Source organism: Saccoglossus kowalevskii, chromosome 18, assembly GCF_978046115.1.
Source record: "Saccoglossus kowalevskii chromosome 18, keSacKowa6.1, whole genome shotgun sequence".
Classification (NCBI taxonomy): Eukaryota; Metazoa; Hemichordata; class Enteropneusta; family Harrimaniidae; genus Saccoglossus; species Saccoglossus kowalevskii.
Window position 1 is genome coordinate 7,271,317 of NC_140658.1, and position 18,153 is coordinate 7,289,469.

The window sequence follows — 18,153 nt, forward strand, 5'->3', positions numbered from 1 at the left end:
AGCACCTAAACTGATGACGTCACGATTTACTTCCAAAACAAAATGGTGGAAAACGTGGTACTGGACGTTGTTGCTGGGTGTTATGAGCAAATTTTGTTTGGCTTCGAACTGCGAGAAAAAGATGAGGTAATTAGAGATTAGTTTCGGATCTGTGTTGTTGGAGAATGACAGTACGATCACTTGAATTATAAACTGTGGATTCGAGCCTTCACCTCCCACCAGATTGCAACAATTCTTATATGTTTTGAACACATGGCTATTTAATAACTTAAACTTGAAATGAGACTGTGGCTGTATGATAGGAATTAAACAAGTGAGAAAATAGTGAACTTAAAATTGACTTCACTTTTAAAAATTGGATAAATCAAATTCCAAATTTAAAGTTGCTCTCTGAGATTATTCCAAAAGTTTCATTATTATATAAAATTATTATTATTATTTATTTATATTATTGTCTTGGGACTAATAATATTTGAAATAATTTGATCCCAAGAAAGACGGGTGATGGTAGTATGATCGAAATACAAGAGATGTCATTTACAATTTTGATATTAAATCTTTCAGCAGTAAAGCATCAATGCAGGGGGGGGGGGGGTATAGTGGCTGTACACATAACAGTCAGGAAGAAGGTGATGTTGGCATGCCTATGGTATCGCTAGGGATCGATAGTCTTCGTCACAGTCACTTGGGGGCTGAAAATCAATAAATACTCAATTTTTATACGCATATAAATAAACAAGTTGTAAAACATGGCACCTAGTAAATCGACACCTTGTCGGTTTCAAATTTTGATTTCTTACCTAAAAATGCGAAACAAAAAGTTTAGAGGAAGTCGGGTGTTATGTTAATAACCATTCTCCATAATCGCTGACTTGGTTTTATTCAAAACTGCGTTTTATGATGATATTCGATGATTTCATGAATGAAAATGACCAGCAGCCAGAATCAAGGGGGATTCGCACAGAGTTCTATGTAAATCAAGTCTGCATACTCATTTTAAGCCAATCAGGCCTGTCGTAACAGTGAGTATTTCCTTGATTTACCCAGAACTCTGTTCCCAATCAAGATATAATTATCAAGAAATATCATGTTCGACAGATAGTCATAACTACATAACACTAAATTGATCGGTGGTGGTGACGTGTGTGTGTGTGTGTGGGGGGGGGGGGTAGATGAACGCTGTTGGCTAGACCAGAGTTCAAATCTTATCTTGTGTTGAACATTAAAAATGTTTGACTCTTACTCTGGGCGAGTGTGCCACAGACACAATGGGAAGGTCATTTCCCACTGGCAAAGATTCACTAATGAATACGACTTTGAGTGAACATTAGTTAAGGATTGCTGGTTCTAATGTTTGACCAAGCCTGGTTGACACCAGGATAATGCAATAGTTTGGTCACACAGCTCTGTCACCTGAAATGGTCAACCAGAAAAAACATAAATCAAGCTTCAAAAATTAATAAAAAACATTGATGTAGAGAGCATTGTAGACATGCAATATTTTATGATTGACATATACGCCGTACTACCTCTAGTAATTCCGCCCGGATTTTATAACAATATTTTATTATTAAATGAAAAACAAATATTTTTCTGAGAAAATAATTACCATATAAAAACATGGAAAATTATATTAAACAACAGAAAATCATATTTGTTCACTACGTTTATATGATGATTTTCATTGATTTGTTGGAAGCTTTCTTTTTAGGTATTTAAAACGATGCACCAATAGCCACTGTGGCCAAAATTATTTCATCCTTGGTGAAAATTTTACTATTAAGGACAATGTAGCTAGTTTCTCTATGATATTAAGATGATTTTGTCATTACTTGCAGAGCTTTGTACTGGAATCACGTTTTACAGAACACAGTCACACTGGGTGTATCAAGTGTGTATCAATGAATGATACATACCTAGCGTCTGGCAGCTCTGATGAGACGATTCATCTATATAATATTAAAATGAAATCAGAAATTGGTACATTGATGCAGCATGAAGGTAATAATCATACATGTATATACATGCCACATTTGGAACAGGATATCTCATGTTTGTTTTTTTCAAAACACCTGTCTTCACATTTTGTTAAGGTACTTTAAGGTATTTTTGTAAATATAAATAACTTTATTTTAGCTGCAATTAAAGTTAGATGAAAAGATTTTTGAGTGTTTTGTATGCAGTTTTTTTTTTTCACTAATTTTTGATGAGTAGAATGTAAAATATAGGGAAAAAAGTATATTTGCTGGATTTTATTTTTACTGAATCATCCCTTCAGCAAAAATATTTAAAATAAATTCCAAGCAAAAATAAAGTATTATACAGTAGCCAGCACTTGCACCATTCCATTTTCCACCGCAGATATTTCTACATGTAGTTACCTCCGTCTTCTATGTGGGTTTGAAAAGTTGAAAGTGTGAAATAAAATAGACCTTTTAATCACCAGAGAAGAGTGACTTTGGTCATCAAACCCAAATATACCTTGAGGTCCAAGTATTACTCTTTCACTAATTTGACTGTATATTTTATAATTTTATATAGTTGTAGTTGTTTTGTGTTCATGGACTTGTATTTTACCAATGTAATTGATAGATTTTGTGTAGGGAAGATACAGTAGCTTTAACTAAATATTATAGCATTACAAACAAATTGTAACCAACCCTCACCATGGCATGACATCATTATAGTCACATTCATTTCATTCAGGGTCAATCACATGTCTTGGTTTCCATGGTAACTCACATTTAATAAGTGGAAGTGAAGACGGCTGTGTATGTGTGTGGAAGTCAGGACCCTGGGATTGTTTAAAGACACTTAAAGGACACATGTGAGTATTACTATCATTTTTAGCCTTCGCAGACGAAGTCTGCCGAAGGCTTATAGATTGGGTTCTGTCCGTCCGTCCGTCCGTCCGTCCATCCGTTCGTCTGTCTTTTACCTCTTATAACTTTGATATGCTCTGTCCAAATTTTTTCCAAGTTGGTGCAAATGTGATTCTCAATGCCATACATATGCACGCCAAGTATTTTTTTTATTCGCCAAAGTTTCATTGTGTTTTTCTGTGATTTTCAACATTTTACTCGTACAAATGCTGAAATTTGCCGGAAAAATTCGAGTTTTAACGACATTTCGCAAGAGAACTAGCATACCGTATTGCGCATACGCCAGTCTAACCGCTGAGGAAATCATCATTGATTTCGTCTGAGGATATTTTATTCCAGACTGTATCTTTCTTCACACAAGGCTTATATAGATTAAATTCTACCTCAAAGGTAAGAAACTGTGCTTATGGTATTTATTATGAACTTTATTTATCCTTTTTTTGTCCTGACTTTAGTGAGAAACTAGCGATCGCACAGTGTCACACTTTGCCAGAAACACAGTCCTGCTATTAGTTCAAGAACTGGTTATGAAATGTGTAAATCGAAAGTTTATCTTGTCATTTAGGAGGCTTGGGAATAACGTTTGGCATATGAAATACTGGAATAATAAAAACGTAAAATTTTAGAACACGCTGATCGTGATTCTGTTATGTACGATTGCTATTTCCGGTGTTCATTGGCAACTGCTAGCAGATTGAAACTTGGTTTCGTGACGACATATTACACTAGAATTATCGAGAAAACACAAGTCAAATTTGGCCAACCGTGACTGCTTGAAAGCAATTATGAAATTGAAAAGTACTGTAATTCAATATCAATTAATATATCATCGCTTTTAAATTACCTTTGAAGTAAATATGATACCTGAGTGTGTTACTGCACTTGTCAACCTCCATGCTCCATGCGGTCTCCATGCGGTAAATCGAACCTCTGTCAACATAGACACATTTTCTCAATCAGCTATTTATTTCGGTACTGAAGTCAGGGTCGCAATTTCAATGTTTAGCTACCATAATTTATCTCCATTATGAGCAGGAAAATAAATTACGGACCTCGATTGAGATGGATTTAACGTTGGCCATGTTTTTAAGGGATATGTGAAATAATATTAGGGAGGGGTCAAATTCACGTAATCCTCAATTTTAATGATGTTGACTTAATAGTCATAATTTTTTTTTTCAAAACTCCGGATATTATTTTATATATTATTTTAATACAACTACAATATGTTAATTAGTATGCAAATTGATATGCAAATTAGCAGCCAATCTGAGACGATGCAATCCAGTTCAATGGAAATTTGACATACACTTAGGTTACATGATCACTACCTCTGCTGATTAGTTTTGTATGCACTTCTATCTGTTTTTATATTGAATGTATTTTTTTGTATTTTTCTCAATAGTTTTTTTTTATTTCTTTTGATAGCTTGGCATCCATTTGGTTCAGCTCAAGTGAAATTTTTGGCACAAGTACTCTGGCTTTTTGCTCATTCTTAATATTTTATTTTTGCAGAATCCCGTGAATATTAATTTGACAACTTTGTAGAGTGAAAACAGACTGTTGAATTAGTTCATCCTAGACTTTGGTAGAACATTTTTAAAATAGTACAGTATGAACTGCAATTTCTTTCTGGCTGGTATAAATTTATTAAGTAATATTTTTTGTACTAAAAAGACTCAAATATCTTTTTTAATTAAATCTAACAGCCAGTGGGAGCACATATGCTACAACCTCTGCTTACTTTGAACTAAATGTTCTTTTCTTTTTTTTCAGGTGCAGAGCCAGATTTTTTTCTCAGAAAGCAAAAGCACTGGAACTACATGTATTACAAAAACATACCGGTACTATTCAATTGTGTCTGACAATTGTATAAAGTTTTGCAGGTCCTCTTTTTTTTAGTCCCCGCCGAATCTGCGATCCGGGCGGGGGGTATTAATTTGGGTCGTGTCTGTGCAATGTGTGTGCACATTTTCATGTTACCAGCTTTTTCTCACACATGTGTGATCCAATTCAGTTCAGAGTTGGTACAGAGACAGAAATTGATGGTGCTATGGTGCACATCAAGTTATTTTTTCGATTCTTCAAAGTTTCACTGTGTTTTTCCTTGATTTTTAACATTTTCCCTTCAAAATCCGACTTTTCCCGAAATTACCCGAGTTTAATCCGAGTTTTGATGACGCTTACGCAGTTCTCGTCTCGGTGGAAATCAGTCAATTTTGTGAGGATATTGTATCCCGGAATTGTATCTTTATTTGCGCAACGCTTCTATGGACAAAATTGTGTCTCGTCAATTTCAAAGGTAAGAAACTGTGCTTGTTATGGTATTTATACACTTTGTATTATCGTTTGTGTCTCGGGTTTGGCGATCGTGAGAAACTATTGCTAACCTGTCGAGAGTTTCGCCAGAAAAACTGCCTTTTTATTATGGTTGTAGGAACTGATTATGTATTGTGTAAATTGAAAGTTTACCTCGTGACTTAAGAGGTTTGCAGTGCTCTCACCGGGATTCAAACGTCGTGGTGGTGTCGGCGCAATGCTGCTCTGAGATGCTTGCCAGACTCTGCCTCGCTCAAAATCATTATCGCCATGCTTGATTTCCGCAACATTTACATTTGTTTATGATTTCCACAGCTATTGCTCTATGAGATGCGTCCTCACTGTTCATAAACAGCCATAAACAAGTTTAGTTGGGTCGGCATGTACTCATTGAAAGTGTTGGTTTATTTACGTAATCCACTGATCACGCAATAGGCGAAGTTAAAAATATGTCGCTACTCAGGAGAGCTTGCTCACAACGCTAAATGTCCCAATATAAACGTATCGGTACGTTTATTTTTTCCACAGAACAATTCCACCCGGCACATTTTTATTTGGGACGGTACGTTTATTTATTTTTCTAAATCCGATTAAAAAAATCGTGCCTTTTTCCCCATGAGAAACGAAGCCAAAAGATCGCACTAAAACATCGGTAAATCTGGTCTTTCGTGTTGCTTTCACCATGAGGTCGCTGAACTGTCATATTTAAATGCTTTATGGTAATTTGAGCACATGGGCACCATCCAGCATTTTGATTGGTTGATTAGCGACTTGACCTATCTGGTCAATAAACACGCGTCGTGGGCATGGATAACATGGCGGATATTGTCTCATCGAGCGTTAACATGTAACCGAAAACATTTGCTTACGATAAAACTAAGTTGAATTTTACTTGCATTTCATAACAATTCAACGAATTTATTTTTTGTACGTTAATATAATCACTACTGAGTACTAATCAACAATTACAACACTTCGAAAACAAGTAAGCTACCGTACCATGATCATTTGCTACCAACAAAAAAATAATGCATAATAAATATAGTGAATATTTTTTGTTGTCATGTGAACAGTTTTTTTGATTGACTGTAATTTTCCAACATTTCATGACGTCTATTGTAGCACCTAATTATGGCCTTTCACTCCTCCTTGACGTCTATTTAAACGATTATACGGCATCTTGTCGCCAGCCACGAATGTCACACTAGACGAACTTGATCGATACTGCCGACCATTCCATGAATTTTTTATCGACGCACGACGACACGCAAATCGAGAAAAGTATTGTCCTTGCAACAATTTCGCGCAATACGTCCCACTATACAGTGACTGATTTAATTTTTATTCAACATTAAAACAAACTACAGTGAGTTGTTCTATGGTCGTATAAAAATAAAATAAACTACATTAAGATACAGTAAAGTTAACCAACTAAACAGAATTCTAAATAAAGCTAAATAATATTACAAACACATATAGAATCACAATAAACTTGTACGATCACATTAGAGTCATAACTATGGAAAGAATATTTTTATATTTGGTGGAGCTGCTCATATATCATCTGCATACATTTTTGTATGTATTGTGCAGTTTCCCAGCCAGTCAGACTTGAGTAGTGATTGGTTTGCTACTTCATTACATCTTGCAGCCTTTCAAACAGTATATTGCTACACATGCATCAATTGTTGTCCATGTATATTCCTAATTGCTCAGTGAAAACTTGCAATTTCTTTCTGGCTGGTATAAATATATTAAGTAATATGTTTTCGTACTGAAAAGACAGTACACAAATATCTTTTTTAATTAAATTTAACAGCTAATGGGAGCATATATACTACAACCTCTGCTTACTTTTGACTAAATGTTTTTTTGTTTTTTTCAGGTGCAGAGCCAGAATTTTTTTCTCGGAAAGCGAAGCTACTGAAACTGCATATATTACAAAAGCATACTATTCGCTGCATGTCTGACAATTGTATAAAGTTTTGCAGGTCGTCTTTTTTTTTTTTGAGAAGTGCTGTCAACCAAAGCATAAATATGTGTTTCTCTGTACATAAAAGTTCAATTTCACACGATTTGTTAATATTAATGTATGATAATAAAAACTTGATAATATTTTTCTGGATTCTTGCACTTTATTTGTATCATTGTCATATGAGAAGTACTCTTGTCCTTATTTAGAGATATTGAAACTAATTCAGGGCCACAAACTACATGTAGATCTGTACATGAAGTACATGGGAAGTAAAGTTGTTGACACAGGTAATGTACACCAAGGATTGTCATTCATGACCTGTTTGATTGGATAAAGTTTTACGACTTGGAGGCCATTTTTTCCCTCAAAATTCAAAAAAACAAGCTTTTTCTAGCTGTTAACAGCTTTTTCTCAGATGCGTGTCATCCAGTTTTGTTCAAAGTTGGTACAGGGACAGGTAATAATTGTTTACAAGTGCACATCGCATTATATGTTTAACAAGTTATAAATTGTCTCAGAAAAGCCAAATGAATAAATTTTTACCCCACCCCCTAAAATTGTAACACATCAATTCTGAACAGAATTTTAATACAGCTCATAATGAATTAATTCACTCTGACACAAACTAAGTTCAATATAAGTTTTTAAATTTTTTTCTGAGCGGGGGCTATGACATGACATGTCATGTCTTGTTTACTTTGAGAAGTTCTGTCAACCAAAGCATAAATCTGTGTTTCTCTGTACATAAAATTTCACACGATTTGTTAATATTAATGTATGATAATAAAAACTTGATAATATTTTTCTGGGTTTTTGCACTTTATTTGTATCATTGTCGTATGAGAAATAATCTTGTCCTTATTAGAGATATTGAAACTAATCCAGGGCCACAAACTAGTTTATCCAAACAGACACAACACTGACTACATATTTGCAGATCTGATTTGTATACTTCCTTGTCATTTTACCTGTTGTACTGGTTTGGTGCTGAATAGACTTTTCAGGTGTTTTGTATGGAATTTATTTTCACCGATTTTTGACGAGTTGAATTAAAATATAGGAAAAAAGGTATATTTGCTGGATTTTATTTTCACTGAATTATTCCTTCATCGAAAATATAAAAAATTAACTCCAAGCGAAAATAAAGTATTCTATAGTAATTGGTGATTTGCCTTCCAGAACTGTCGTCAATTTTTATGAATCCATGTGCATTTGAGTATCACTCAAAAGTTTAGCAAAAGTCAATGGTCAGATACAATGAAGATCACTGAAGTCATCGTAATTGAAATTGTATTTTGTAACAACTAATATGTTCTAGAAACCAGAGAAAAAGCTGCCATACAAATTGAATATTTTTGTTTTCTATGTTCGTAGTGGTGGCATAATTTCACTGACTGTTCATCCTTCTGGTAAAATGGCCATGACAATAGGGAAAGATAAATCACTGAAAACCTGGAATCTTATAACTGGAAGAAAAGCATATGTTACTAATATTTATAAAGGTAACTAATTTATTTATTTGAATTTCTGCTGTTTGTATGTTAATTAACATAGTCTGTGATTGGTTTGGCTGATAATATCAAGTTCACACTTCTTACACTGGCGGCATCCTCATTTCTGTTTCACTCATTTTGCTTTCACCACTGTCACACCATATTTGCATATGTTCTGTAATTTGCATAAAATTATGTGGTGATTCACCACATTTTGTTCAAATAAAGAATATATGCATGTAACTTTTATGATTATTTATGAAATAAATATGTTGATTTTCATAAATATGAAATCATGCAACGAAAAGTGTCTTTAGGTGTATACATGTCATTTTTGTACAAGACCTATTTTTCAAAGTCAAAGTACATTCATGTTTACATGTGTGATGTTTGGCTAAAGGAGACCTTCTGCTTTCATAAGTTAAAGTCTGTTTTATTTTATGAAAACTGCTTACACCAATCTTGCGAAATCGTGAGATTTAGATGAAGGGGAAAATGCGTGTGATAGCAACTATTCAAAGTTTATATACAAGAGCGTAAAAAATTATTTTAAAATTACTGCATGACTCAAAAAGGATTTGAACGTTTTTCAGTGTTCTCCCAAGGAATTTAAACCACTGTGGTGGACCAATTTGCATATAATTTGCATATTATTTACATAATAATAAAAGAAATTGACCAAAGCACATTTACACCCACACAATAAACAACACATATTTATTTGCTTCACACAGTGTTATAAACACTTTTCTTTTGAACACTTTTGTAATATTAATGAGCTTGGTCACAGTGCAAATATTTTTTTATTGGAGTCAAAATATTACGTTTCACAATTTAGAAGTTTGAATTTTTAGAAGAGTTTGAATTTAAAAATGAAACATTCTCAAAATGCAAATGCTGCGGACTAAAAACAAATAAATTGTAAAAGGTTAAATGAAACGCATTTGAAATGTTTCATTCAGGATTATGTTCACGACATTCATGATCTTATTTACTTCAAAACATTCTCCTTCAAAAAATCGACCACGTAATTATTTGGTGGATTGCTTGATATTATTTCGACCATCAGCTTCTACAACATTTACATTTACAGTAGTGAACAAACAAATAACACTTCCAAATGATCATCAAAGTTACGACGTGACATAACTTACTTCGCGATGTTATACCAATAATTCCTCTTACTCGGTCATGATGCCATGCAAAAAATGTTACTTCAATTTTTTTTATATGAAAAAAAAACGTAAAATTTGACTTAGTTTTATCGGGAGCAATTATTTTTTATCACTTGATCACTACGGTGAAAAACACTGACCGTCATGATGTTTGTGACGCATTATTTGACCGGCATGTGTCCCGGGTCAAAGACTCCCTTAACAAATCAAAATGCCACATGGTAATGCCGATAGAACCCAAAGTTTTCCAAATAGCAGTGATCATAAAAGTTACATTGCAGAAGTAAAGCGATGTTGTAGCACGATGTGTTGGTATGAATTTCAGATAAAAACTACATGATGATTTTCAAAAGAGGTGATTAACAATTTTTAAAAAGGAAAATAAGTCTTGAAAAAAAAGTTTTTACATGATTAGCAATGATAACAATTCAAATGTATTTTACCCAATCACGTAATAAACACGTTGTTTTTTCTTGAGTAAACTGATTGTGAACTCCGCTTTGCCCATGTTATATCGAGGTGGAATTGATTTTGGAAGAATTTAGCTTTCAATCCAAAGACTGCGTCTATCGTCAGAAAGTATTTACTCGCAAACAAAAAAGTGCTAATTTTACAAAACTGACTTGTATTGTTTGTATTAATACAAATTATTATCCACAACTGGAAGGATGCGTGTTGGTCGGTACGTAAGTAAGGTCAGACTTTTATTATCCCTTGTTTCGCGAACCCACCGAATGAACAGGAGCCGAAAATGAAATAAAAATCAAATTTTATTTCAGCGTAATTTCTCGCGCCTTGTAAGTGCAAAAAATTGCTAAAAAAAATTTTTTTTTTTTTCGCCCGCCGCATAACAAACCCAAGTTGCATTTTCGTGGGAGTATCATGATCAAAGTACCGAAGTCTTGCGCAGATGAGAAACAAGGTTATACGTGGAATAACATTTTATTTCATTTCTTCTCTCCGATCAATGATCTCACTTACAATTCTTTGAGAATCACACAAATCTAAAAAAAATTTTTTTTTATTCGCCCTCCTCAACAAAATTGCCTTATAAAAACTCGAGAAACAAGAAACAAAAAAGTCTGGCATAAGTATAAAAACAGTAGAACAATAGTTCTGGTCAAAAGCGTTTCCGTGGTGGTCACTAATTTTGAGTGCTGGTCGGGCTGACCAGCGTGACGAGATCCCTGATAGCTATGCATTTCGCACTTTATTTTCGTAATACAGTGCACCGGATTAACAATGAAAAAAGCACTGTGGCGATCTTGCTAATCACCGTGGTGGTGTCAGACTGGTGTGGCGGCAAATGGAAGCACTGTGGTGGGACCGCCAAGCTGTTTACATCCTTTGGAGAACACTGTTTTTTTTATTTTGTTCTATACTTCAATATGTAAATATGGTGTGGCAGTGTTGAAAACCTGAATGAAAAAAACAAGTGAGAGCGCCACCAGTGTTTATAATGTGTATCAAGTTATGCACTTTACACTATGACCTTTCAGATCTTTGATTGGTTGAAATTAATCGTGTGGTGCAATTTGTTGCCATATTTGAAAAAAATTGCATCATGACTGCAAAATTATTTTTGCATTCTGATTGGCTTGTTTTAACCATCTGATACACCTAGCTACCATATATGGAAAGTCTGATTTTGCATTATATAACACATGATGATCTTTCAATGTTTAGAAGTGACAAAGTGATAAAGATTTTAATCATTGAAGGACAGTCAGATGGTATACTGCATTACTGGAAATAAAATAGAAATCTGATTTTGAAAATTTACCATTTTTATATATTTTTCTATTTTTTTCAGTTGGTGAATTGATTCAGTTTTCACCTAGTGGTGATTGTTACATAGTGGTCTTTGACAGTAAACTTGATGTGTACAGTCTTGCAAGTGCTAGTATAAAACATACCATTGACGTTGGATTCAAAGTATTCACTGCAGTCTTTATATCTGTAAGTTACACAGTGACCCCTTGCTAAGTCGCGGGTGTTGGGTTCCAAGCAAAAACATTGACTTAGAGAGCGTTACAACTTACTGTGAAAAGGGGAGGTTCATGCATTTCAATAGAATAAAAAGTACACATACACACATGGGTTTATTTATAGTACGTTTTCTTTATGAAAACATCACATCTTTATCTATATCATTGTCGGATAATTTCGCACATTTTCCGTTCAGTCTTCCATCTTCGAAAAAAATTTTTCTTCAATCTTTACCCACCATCGAATAGTAGACCCACCAACTGCTAGATCACGTGCAACCCTTGACTTGGTTTCACCTTTTCTTGACACGGTCGATCGCTGTGGGTTTATGGTGTACGGACAGACTGGATAGCTTTCGCTTAGACATACTGCTCAGTTGAGAAATATAAATCAGAATGATGGATTCTACTGTAGCGTGTTTTATAGAGCTATATCAAGGGGGGAAAGGCCAAGAACTACATAAAATCGCCTGTCGACACCTTGGGTCAGGCCGCCGTCAGCCTTTGTCAGTGTTCTCCCCAAAGCGTTTTAGCGTAGCGGGGCCGCTACTCCATTATTTATGCCGCTACTCTGAGAGATTGCCCGCTACTCTGTGGCATTTCCTGTTACTCTTTCTTTTAGCTTGTTAATACACGTGCGAATCTGTTAGTCAGCGTCATCAGCGTCCGGTACTGTGAGCCAAATCAGGTGTGAATGGAAACATGTCAGTGCTTACGCAAAGACAATGGACTAATACAGCTTCGTACTTCGACAATAAACACTTTCGCCCTATTTAATTGGGGTAATAGCGAGTATTTTCTCAGTAGCATATTTGGCTGGAAGAAGCAACGATGTCAAACAGCAGAAATATTACGTTGTGGTTCCGCGTAGAACGCCCTGCTGGGCCCCTGGTTGCGAGCGATAAACCCACCAGCAACGCGGTCACCGGTACCCCTGTCGGCAGTGGTACTAAACGTGTCCAAGATGATGTTACAACGAAAAGTGCAAAAAAATAAACTCTAGATTTGATGCACAATGGACAACAAAATATACGTGGCTGAGAGAAACATCCGATGGCAAAGGTAAAAAAAGTATTTATTTGTAGCGTTTTACTTGGAAGCGAGTTTTGACCTAGTTTAGTAAATTTTTGTATGGCTTCATTTTTTGCCGATCGTCGAAAAATTTTTTTGGAAACGACCTTCTTTCTGGAAGTTCAAAAATTGTTGGCTACGATTTATCAAAGTAACTAATACTAGTATTGTGTTTTGAAATAGTTGGGTAAAGTTTATCGTGGCAATTTTTAAGTTTAGCGACTTTTCAAAATGGCGGCAATTTGTTTATTTTCGTGTTGATCGTGACGATATTTTTTAAATACAAGTATTGATTCGCTCCTATTTCTTATCTTTTAGGAATGCTGTGTCACATATGTGGAAAATTCAACTTAAAAACATCCAGAAATAGTTCTTTGGTATGGAATTCTATGCCATGTATAAATATTACGAAATATGCTATCGATAAACACGCACACTCGGAGATGCACAAGAAGGCCATGTCATTTAATAGAAGTGGGAAGCAAAGAAAATCACGGCGTTCTCAAAAGCTGCAGATCACTGGGCTTCCATGAAAGTCCGAAGAATCGACATTACATAGAAATCACGCAGCAGCAGATTCATTTAATCTTCTACATAAATTTGTTAAAAAATAAAGACACATTTTCATCCATGCAAGCCTGTCATTATTGTTTTCTTTATCTTCAGACAAATGCTAATGATATGTAAATTATATGCAAATTAGCCGCCACTCTGATACATTTTTCTGGGGAGAACACTGCTTTGTATCTCATGAATGTACAAATTTCATAAAGCTCCCACAAAAGCAGATTCACAACAATTAATGTCTCTCTGTTCTGAATGACTATAGGTATATGTACATCTTGTATGCTCTTCTAAAGCACCACTGTATTTACAGTTTATCTGGTGAACACTTAGTAAGTGATTTCTGCGATGTTTTATTCACAGGAAGATATTCTCGCCGTGGGAGGAGAGAGCGAAACTATTAAAATATACAGCATTGAAAATGAGAAATGTGTGTGTGAATTCAAAGCTCATGAGAAAAGGTAACCTTTTTCTTAATCCTAGTCGTATGTGTAATCAGTTTGAGAAAAAATACTTTTAAATATCCTTTAATTGCAATGCATTAATTATTGGGAATTGTCTGAAATAATTGTAATGCATTATGATGCATTGTGGGTAATCATACAAATTGCTAAACCATACTACCACCTTTCATGTGGAACAGGTCTATACCATGATGAATTTCTCTCACATTTAATATGTAGTTAGTGAATTATTTTGTCATGTACTACAGTACTTGTAAATCCACCAGCCAAGTATACACAAACTGCAACATCATATTGCCATAGATAATTAAAATGGTTAGAACGAATTTCAACATTCATTTCCAGCTATTTGCATAAATCTGCATAAATTTAGGCCATATTACAGACATGTTGCTACTTATCTACTTCATTCCGTAAATACAACCTGGGCGAGTCTTGTGCTGTTCCTGTCAGGCCTTGGAGCAACATCACCATTACCATGTATAATGAATATTTAAAATTTGAACATAAGCAGTCATAGCAAGTAGAGATATGGCACTAGAACCACATTTGTTAAAACAAAATGGCCACCAGTCGGCCATTTAAAATACCAAAGACGTTAAGACGGGTAGAAGCCGTAAAACGTGTAACTGAGGTCAGTTACTCCCTAGACAGTTAGTAATAATGGTCTGATGTAGCTATGTACCAGTTTAGTAATTCAGTTAAGAAGTATTTGAAGATTATATTTGTATTGTTGAGGTGAGATCGCCTTCATGTGTCAATGTATTTCATACTTCAAGATACTGATGGTAATGCTACGTGAGGGACGAGTAACAATGATTAGTGTCTAATTAGAAAGCTATACACGTACAAGGGTGCGCCTATATGAGTAACCCAGACAATAGAGCAACCTACTACAGCCAGATCTGAAGGCCTTTGCCGCATTCTGGCCATGCTGTGTGGCGCGGATCGTGTGGACAGGTTTCATGTTCTCTGCACGTAATAAGCTCGGTTATTAAGCATCGTTCTATTTTTGGGGATGCCCGGTGGCCGAGGGGAAGACGTGTAGTTGCGTGAAGCTAGGCGATTAAGTGACGTACGCGAGTGCCGGTTCGAGTCATGCACGCAGTACGTGTTTACTATAATTTGACGTAGTATTTACCTTGCCATTTATTTGGTGCTGTTTGCTTACTTAACATCACCATTATATGGCTCTGATTTTCAAGGCTGTAGGGAGCAGTTATTCTTGCGCTGTCACTGCACTGAAATTCTTCGCAGCTCTAAAGCAAGAAAGGCATTCATTAATTGTATTGTATCTGGGTGATAACAGGACAAGTAATCATTCAAAAAAATTGTTGCTCTATTGTCAGGGTTGCAGCAGTGCACTTATTTTGTTGGACTGATTTGGCACAATTCAATTAAGACATGTCTGCACTTTTTTTTTCAGAATTAAGGGTATAGCAAGTGTAGTGAACCCCAGACAAGCTGATTCATCCAATGTGAGATGGTTGATATCTGCGTCTAGTGATGGATTTATTAAAATATGGACTGTTGATTTAGACAAGGTGAGTAAGTTAAAAACAAACAAACAACTCTGCCATGTACAATAGGATGACCTATCTTTGTAATAGGGAATGTTGACAAACTTGTATTATGCAAGTCACTCCCGCGAGTCGCAAAGATGTTGGTCAAGAAATGTTGAGACTGCTTATGTCAGAACAGATGCCTTTTCATGGCATGTTAACCAATAGACTATTTTCCCTGTTCATTGTGTGATCTCATGAATTGAACGTCAACCTTAGAACAAATATTTGAATTAAACATTTTTAAAAAGCTGAGCCTGCCTTGCACAATAACACATAATTGAATCAGTGAATTGAATCATAAATTTTACATTATATTGTTTATAACAGTTTAATTCTTTGAATGCCAAAACCAACTTTTATTTCACAAAATAATTTTTTCCCAAAAGATTATAGAAAAATGGGCAAAATTTTAATATGAAATGGCATATTCACTCTAAACTACACTGCTGTATTACGTCATTTTAAAAACATGCTACCAGTAAGATTTGAATATTTGGTTGAACGAGCAACATACTTGAATACTTTTATGTTCTCCCTTCAGATATCAAAGACTCCATCTCTTCTAACAGAAGTGCAAACATCTGCAAGACTTACATGTCTAGCAGCTGTAGTAAGGAAAGAAAATGTCAAGAAACTGAGGAAGAGCAAACGTAAAAGGAAAGAAAAAAATATTGAAGAGGAGTTAGTCATCAAAGAGGTAAAATTCCCTGTTAAGGAGAGTAAGAAGAGGAAAGCCATAGAAACAAAAGACGAGAAAAGTAAGGCTATGAAATAATGATTGTGATCAGCTTTGTACTTTCAATAATTCAGGCTACAGAAAATGAAGTCTAAATATTTGTGCAAAATACATATACCATATTTGCTCTATTAGAAGACTAGTACATCTCAAATACAAGCTCATATAAATCAGTAATTGAATTGATTGTATATAGTACTAAACCATTAACCTTTTCACCACCAGTTACCTTTTTTAGTCCCAGTTTGGACGCAGTCCGAAAACAGGGACTTATGTTTTGACCTCCATGCGTCCATATGTGCATCTGTGCATCTGTGCGTGTGTCCGACCCTGTATCTTAGAAATGCCTGGACCAATCACAATCAAACTTCACACATACATCATACATGATATTATACATATGCACATCAATTTGTTTCATGATCGGATTTACGACCGCCGAATGGCAGCCATTTGTATTCTAAACATCAAAATCAAGCATTTCTCAACTGTTTACAGATGGATTTTGTTCAAACGTTGGACATTATAGGACCTTGATGCACATCATTTTGTTTTCTGATAAGATTCAAAATGGCCGATTGGTGGCCATTTTGTTTTAATAAATGTGGTTCTAGTGCCATATCTCTACTTGCTGTGACTGCTTATGTTCAAATTTTAAATATTCATTATACATCATGCCATAGATATACAGATATATTGGTTTGATGATCCTATTAAAAATGGCTGAATGGTGGCCATTTTTGTGCTAAAAAATCATCAAAATCAAGCATTTCTCGGCTGTTTACAGATGGATTTTGTTCAAACTTGGTACATACATTAGACATTACGGATTCCTGATGCATGATTCCTGATTCCTGATTTATTTTTTAGATCGAATTCAGAATGGCTGACTAGTGGCCATTTTGTTTTAATGAATGGGCTTCTAAAGCCATATCTCTGACATGCTTTGACTGACTATGTTCAAATTTTATATATTCATGATACATGTATTCAAAATGGCTGATTTTGTTTTAATTAATGCTGTTCTAGAGCAATATCTCTCATGATCAGATACAAATGTCAATCATTTAAATGTTAAACAATCATCATAATCATATTCCTGACATGTTTATATTCCAGGTATATTACTATAAACAAAACTATATATCTTAAATTCGATAACTAACGGGGACTGTGCCATGCATGGCTTGTTCATCACAAATTTACAAAATAGTCCCATTTATAGTCTGCACTTTCTTTCAAAAGATTGAGACAAAAGTATCTACATTTTTTGAGTAAAAACTGAGACTTGACTCAAATTTTGTCTGTTGGCTCCAAATTTAAAGTTCATTTCCAGAATTATTAAAGAATATAAGAAAAAAGTGCAGATAAATTTGGACGAGACAGTCTGGTGGTGAAAAGATAAAAAAATTACTTGACCATAGAAAACTCTCTAAGTGCGCATGTCCTACTAATATAGCGAATATGGCAGCCACATCTCCATTTTATCTTAGTTCATGCATTGTTTTATTCTTTATTCATATCTGGAATTTTTCACAATGAATTCATAAATTGTTATCATGCCAAGTAAAATAAATAGTGTTTTCTCATACTAGCCTATCTGTGGCACTTACTAGTCATAATACATATATTATGCAAAGACATACACAACTTCTAAATACCTAAGTATAAAACAATCATCATTCTTCAGAAAGTATTTTTTATTTAAATTATGCTTAGTTGTTATCTTAGTTATTTCTTAATTTGTATAAATTTTGTTTTTTTTGTTGAAATTTACATCATATTTTTTATAACCATTTTCATTTTGTTTCATTATTTCTACAGATTCCAAGAAGAAAAGGAAAGACAAATCTAAAAAGAAGAAACGATCAATTTCAAAATAATTTGTTTATTTTTTATAATAAAGTCCAAAAAACTAAAA

The 18,153-nt window shown here is 34.6% G+C and overlaps 1 protein-coding gene across 1 annotated transcript; it reads left to right on the plus strand.

Moving 5' to 3' along the window:
• Nucleotides 1–42: 42 nt before the first annotated feature.
• Nucleotides 43–18,153, plus strand: LOC100373616 (p21-activated protein kinase-interacting protein 1-like). Its single transcript, XM_078008851.2, has 9 exons — nucleotides 43–126; nucleotides 1,839–2,001; nucleotides 2,707–2,827; nucleotides 8,551–8,678; nucleotides 11,658–11,803; nucleotides 13,831–13,928; nucleotides 15,358–15,475; nucleotides 16,038–16,254; nucleotides 18,057–18,153. Exons 1-9 carry the CDS (start codon nucleotides 43–45, stop codon nucleotides 18,113–18,115), a joined length of 1,134 nt encoding a protein of 377 aa, XP_077864977.2. The 3' UTR covers nucleotides 18,116–18,153.

Coding starts and splice junctions, on each gene's coding strand:
- LOC100373616 (XM_078008851.2), top strand. CDS start 43: ATGGTGGAAAACGTGGTACTGGACGTTGTTGCTGGGTGTTATGAGCAA. Junction 13,929..15,357: donor TTCAAAGCTCATGAGAAAAG/GTAACCTTTTTC, acceptor TTTTTTTTTCAG/AATTAAGGGTATAGCAAGTG. Junction 15,476..16,037: donor GGACTGTTGATTTAGACAAG/GTGAGTAAGTTA, acceptor TTCTCCCTTCAG/ATATCAAAGACTCCATCTCT.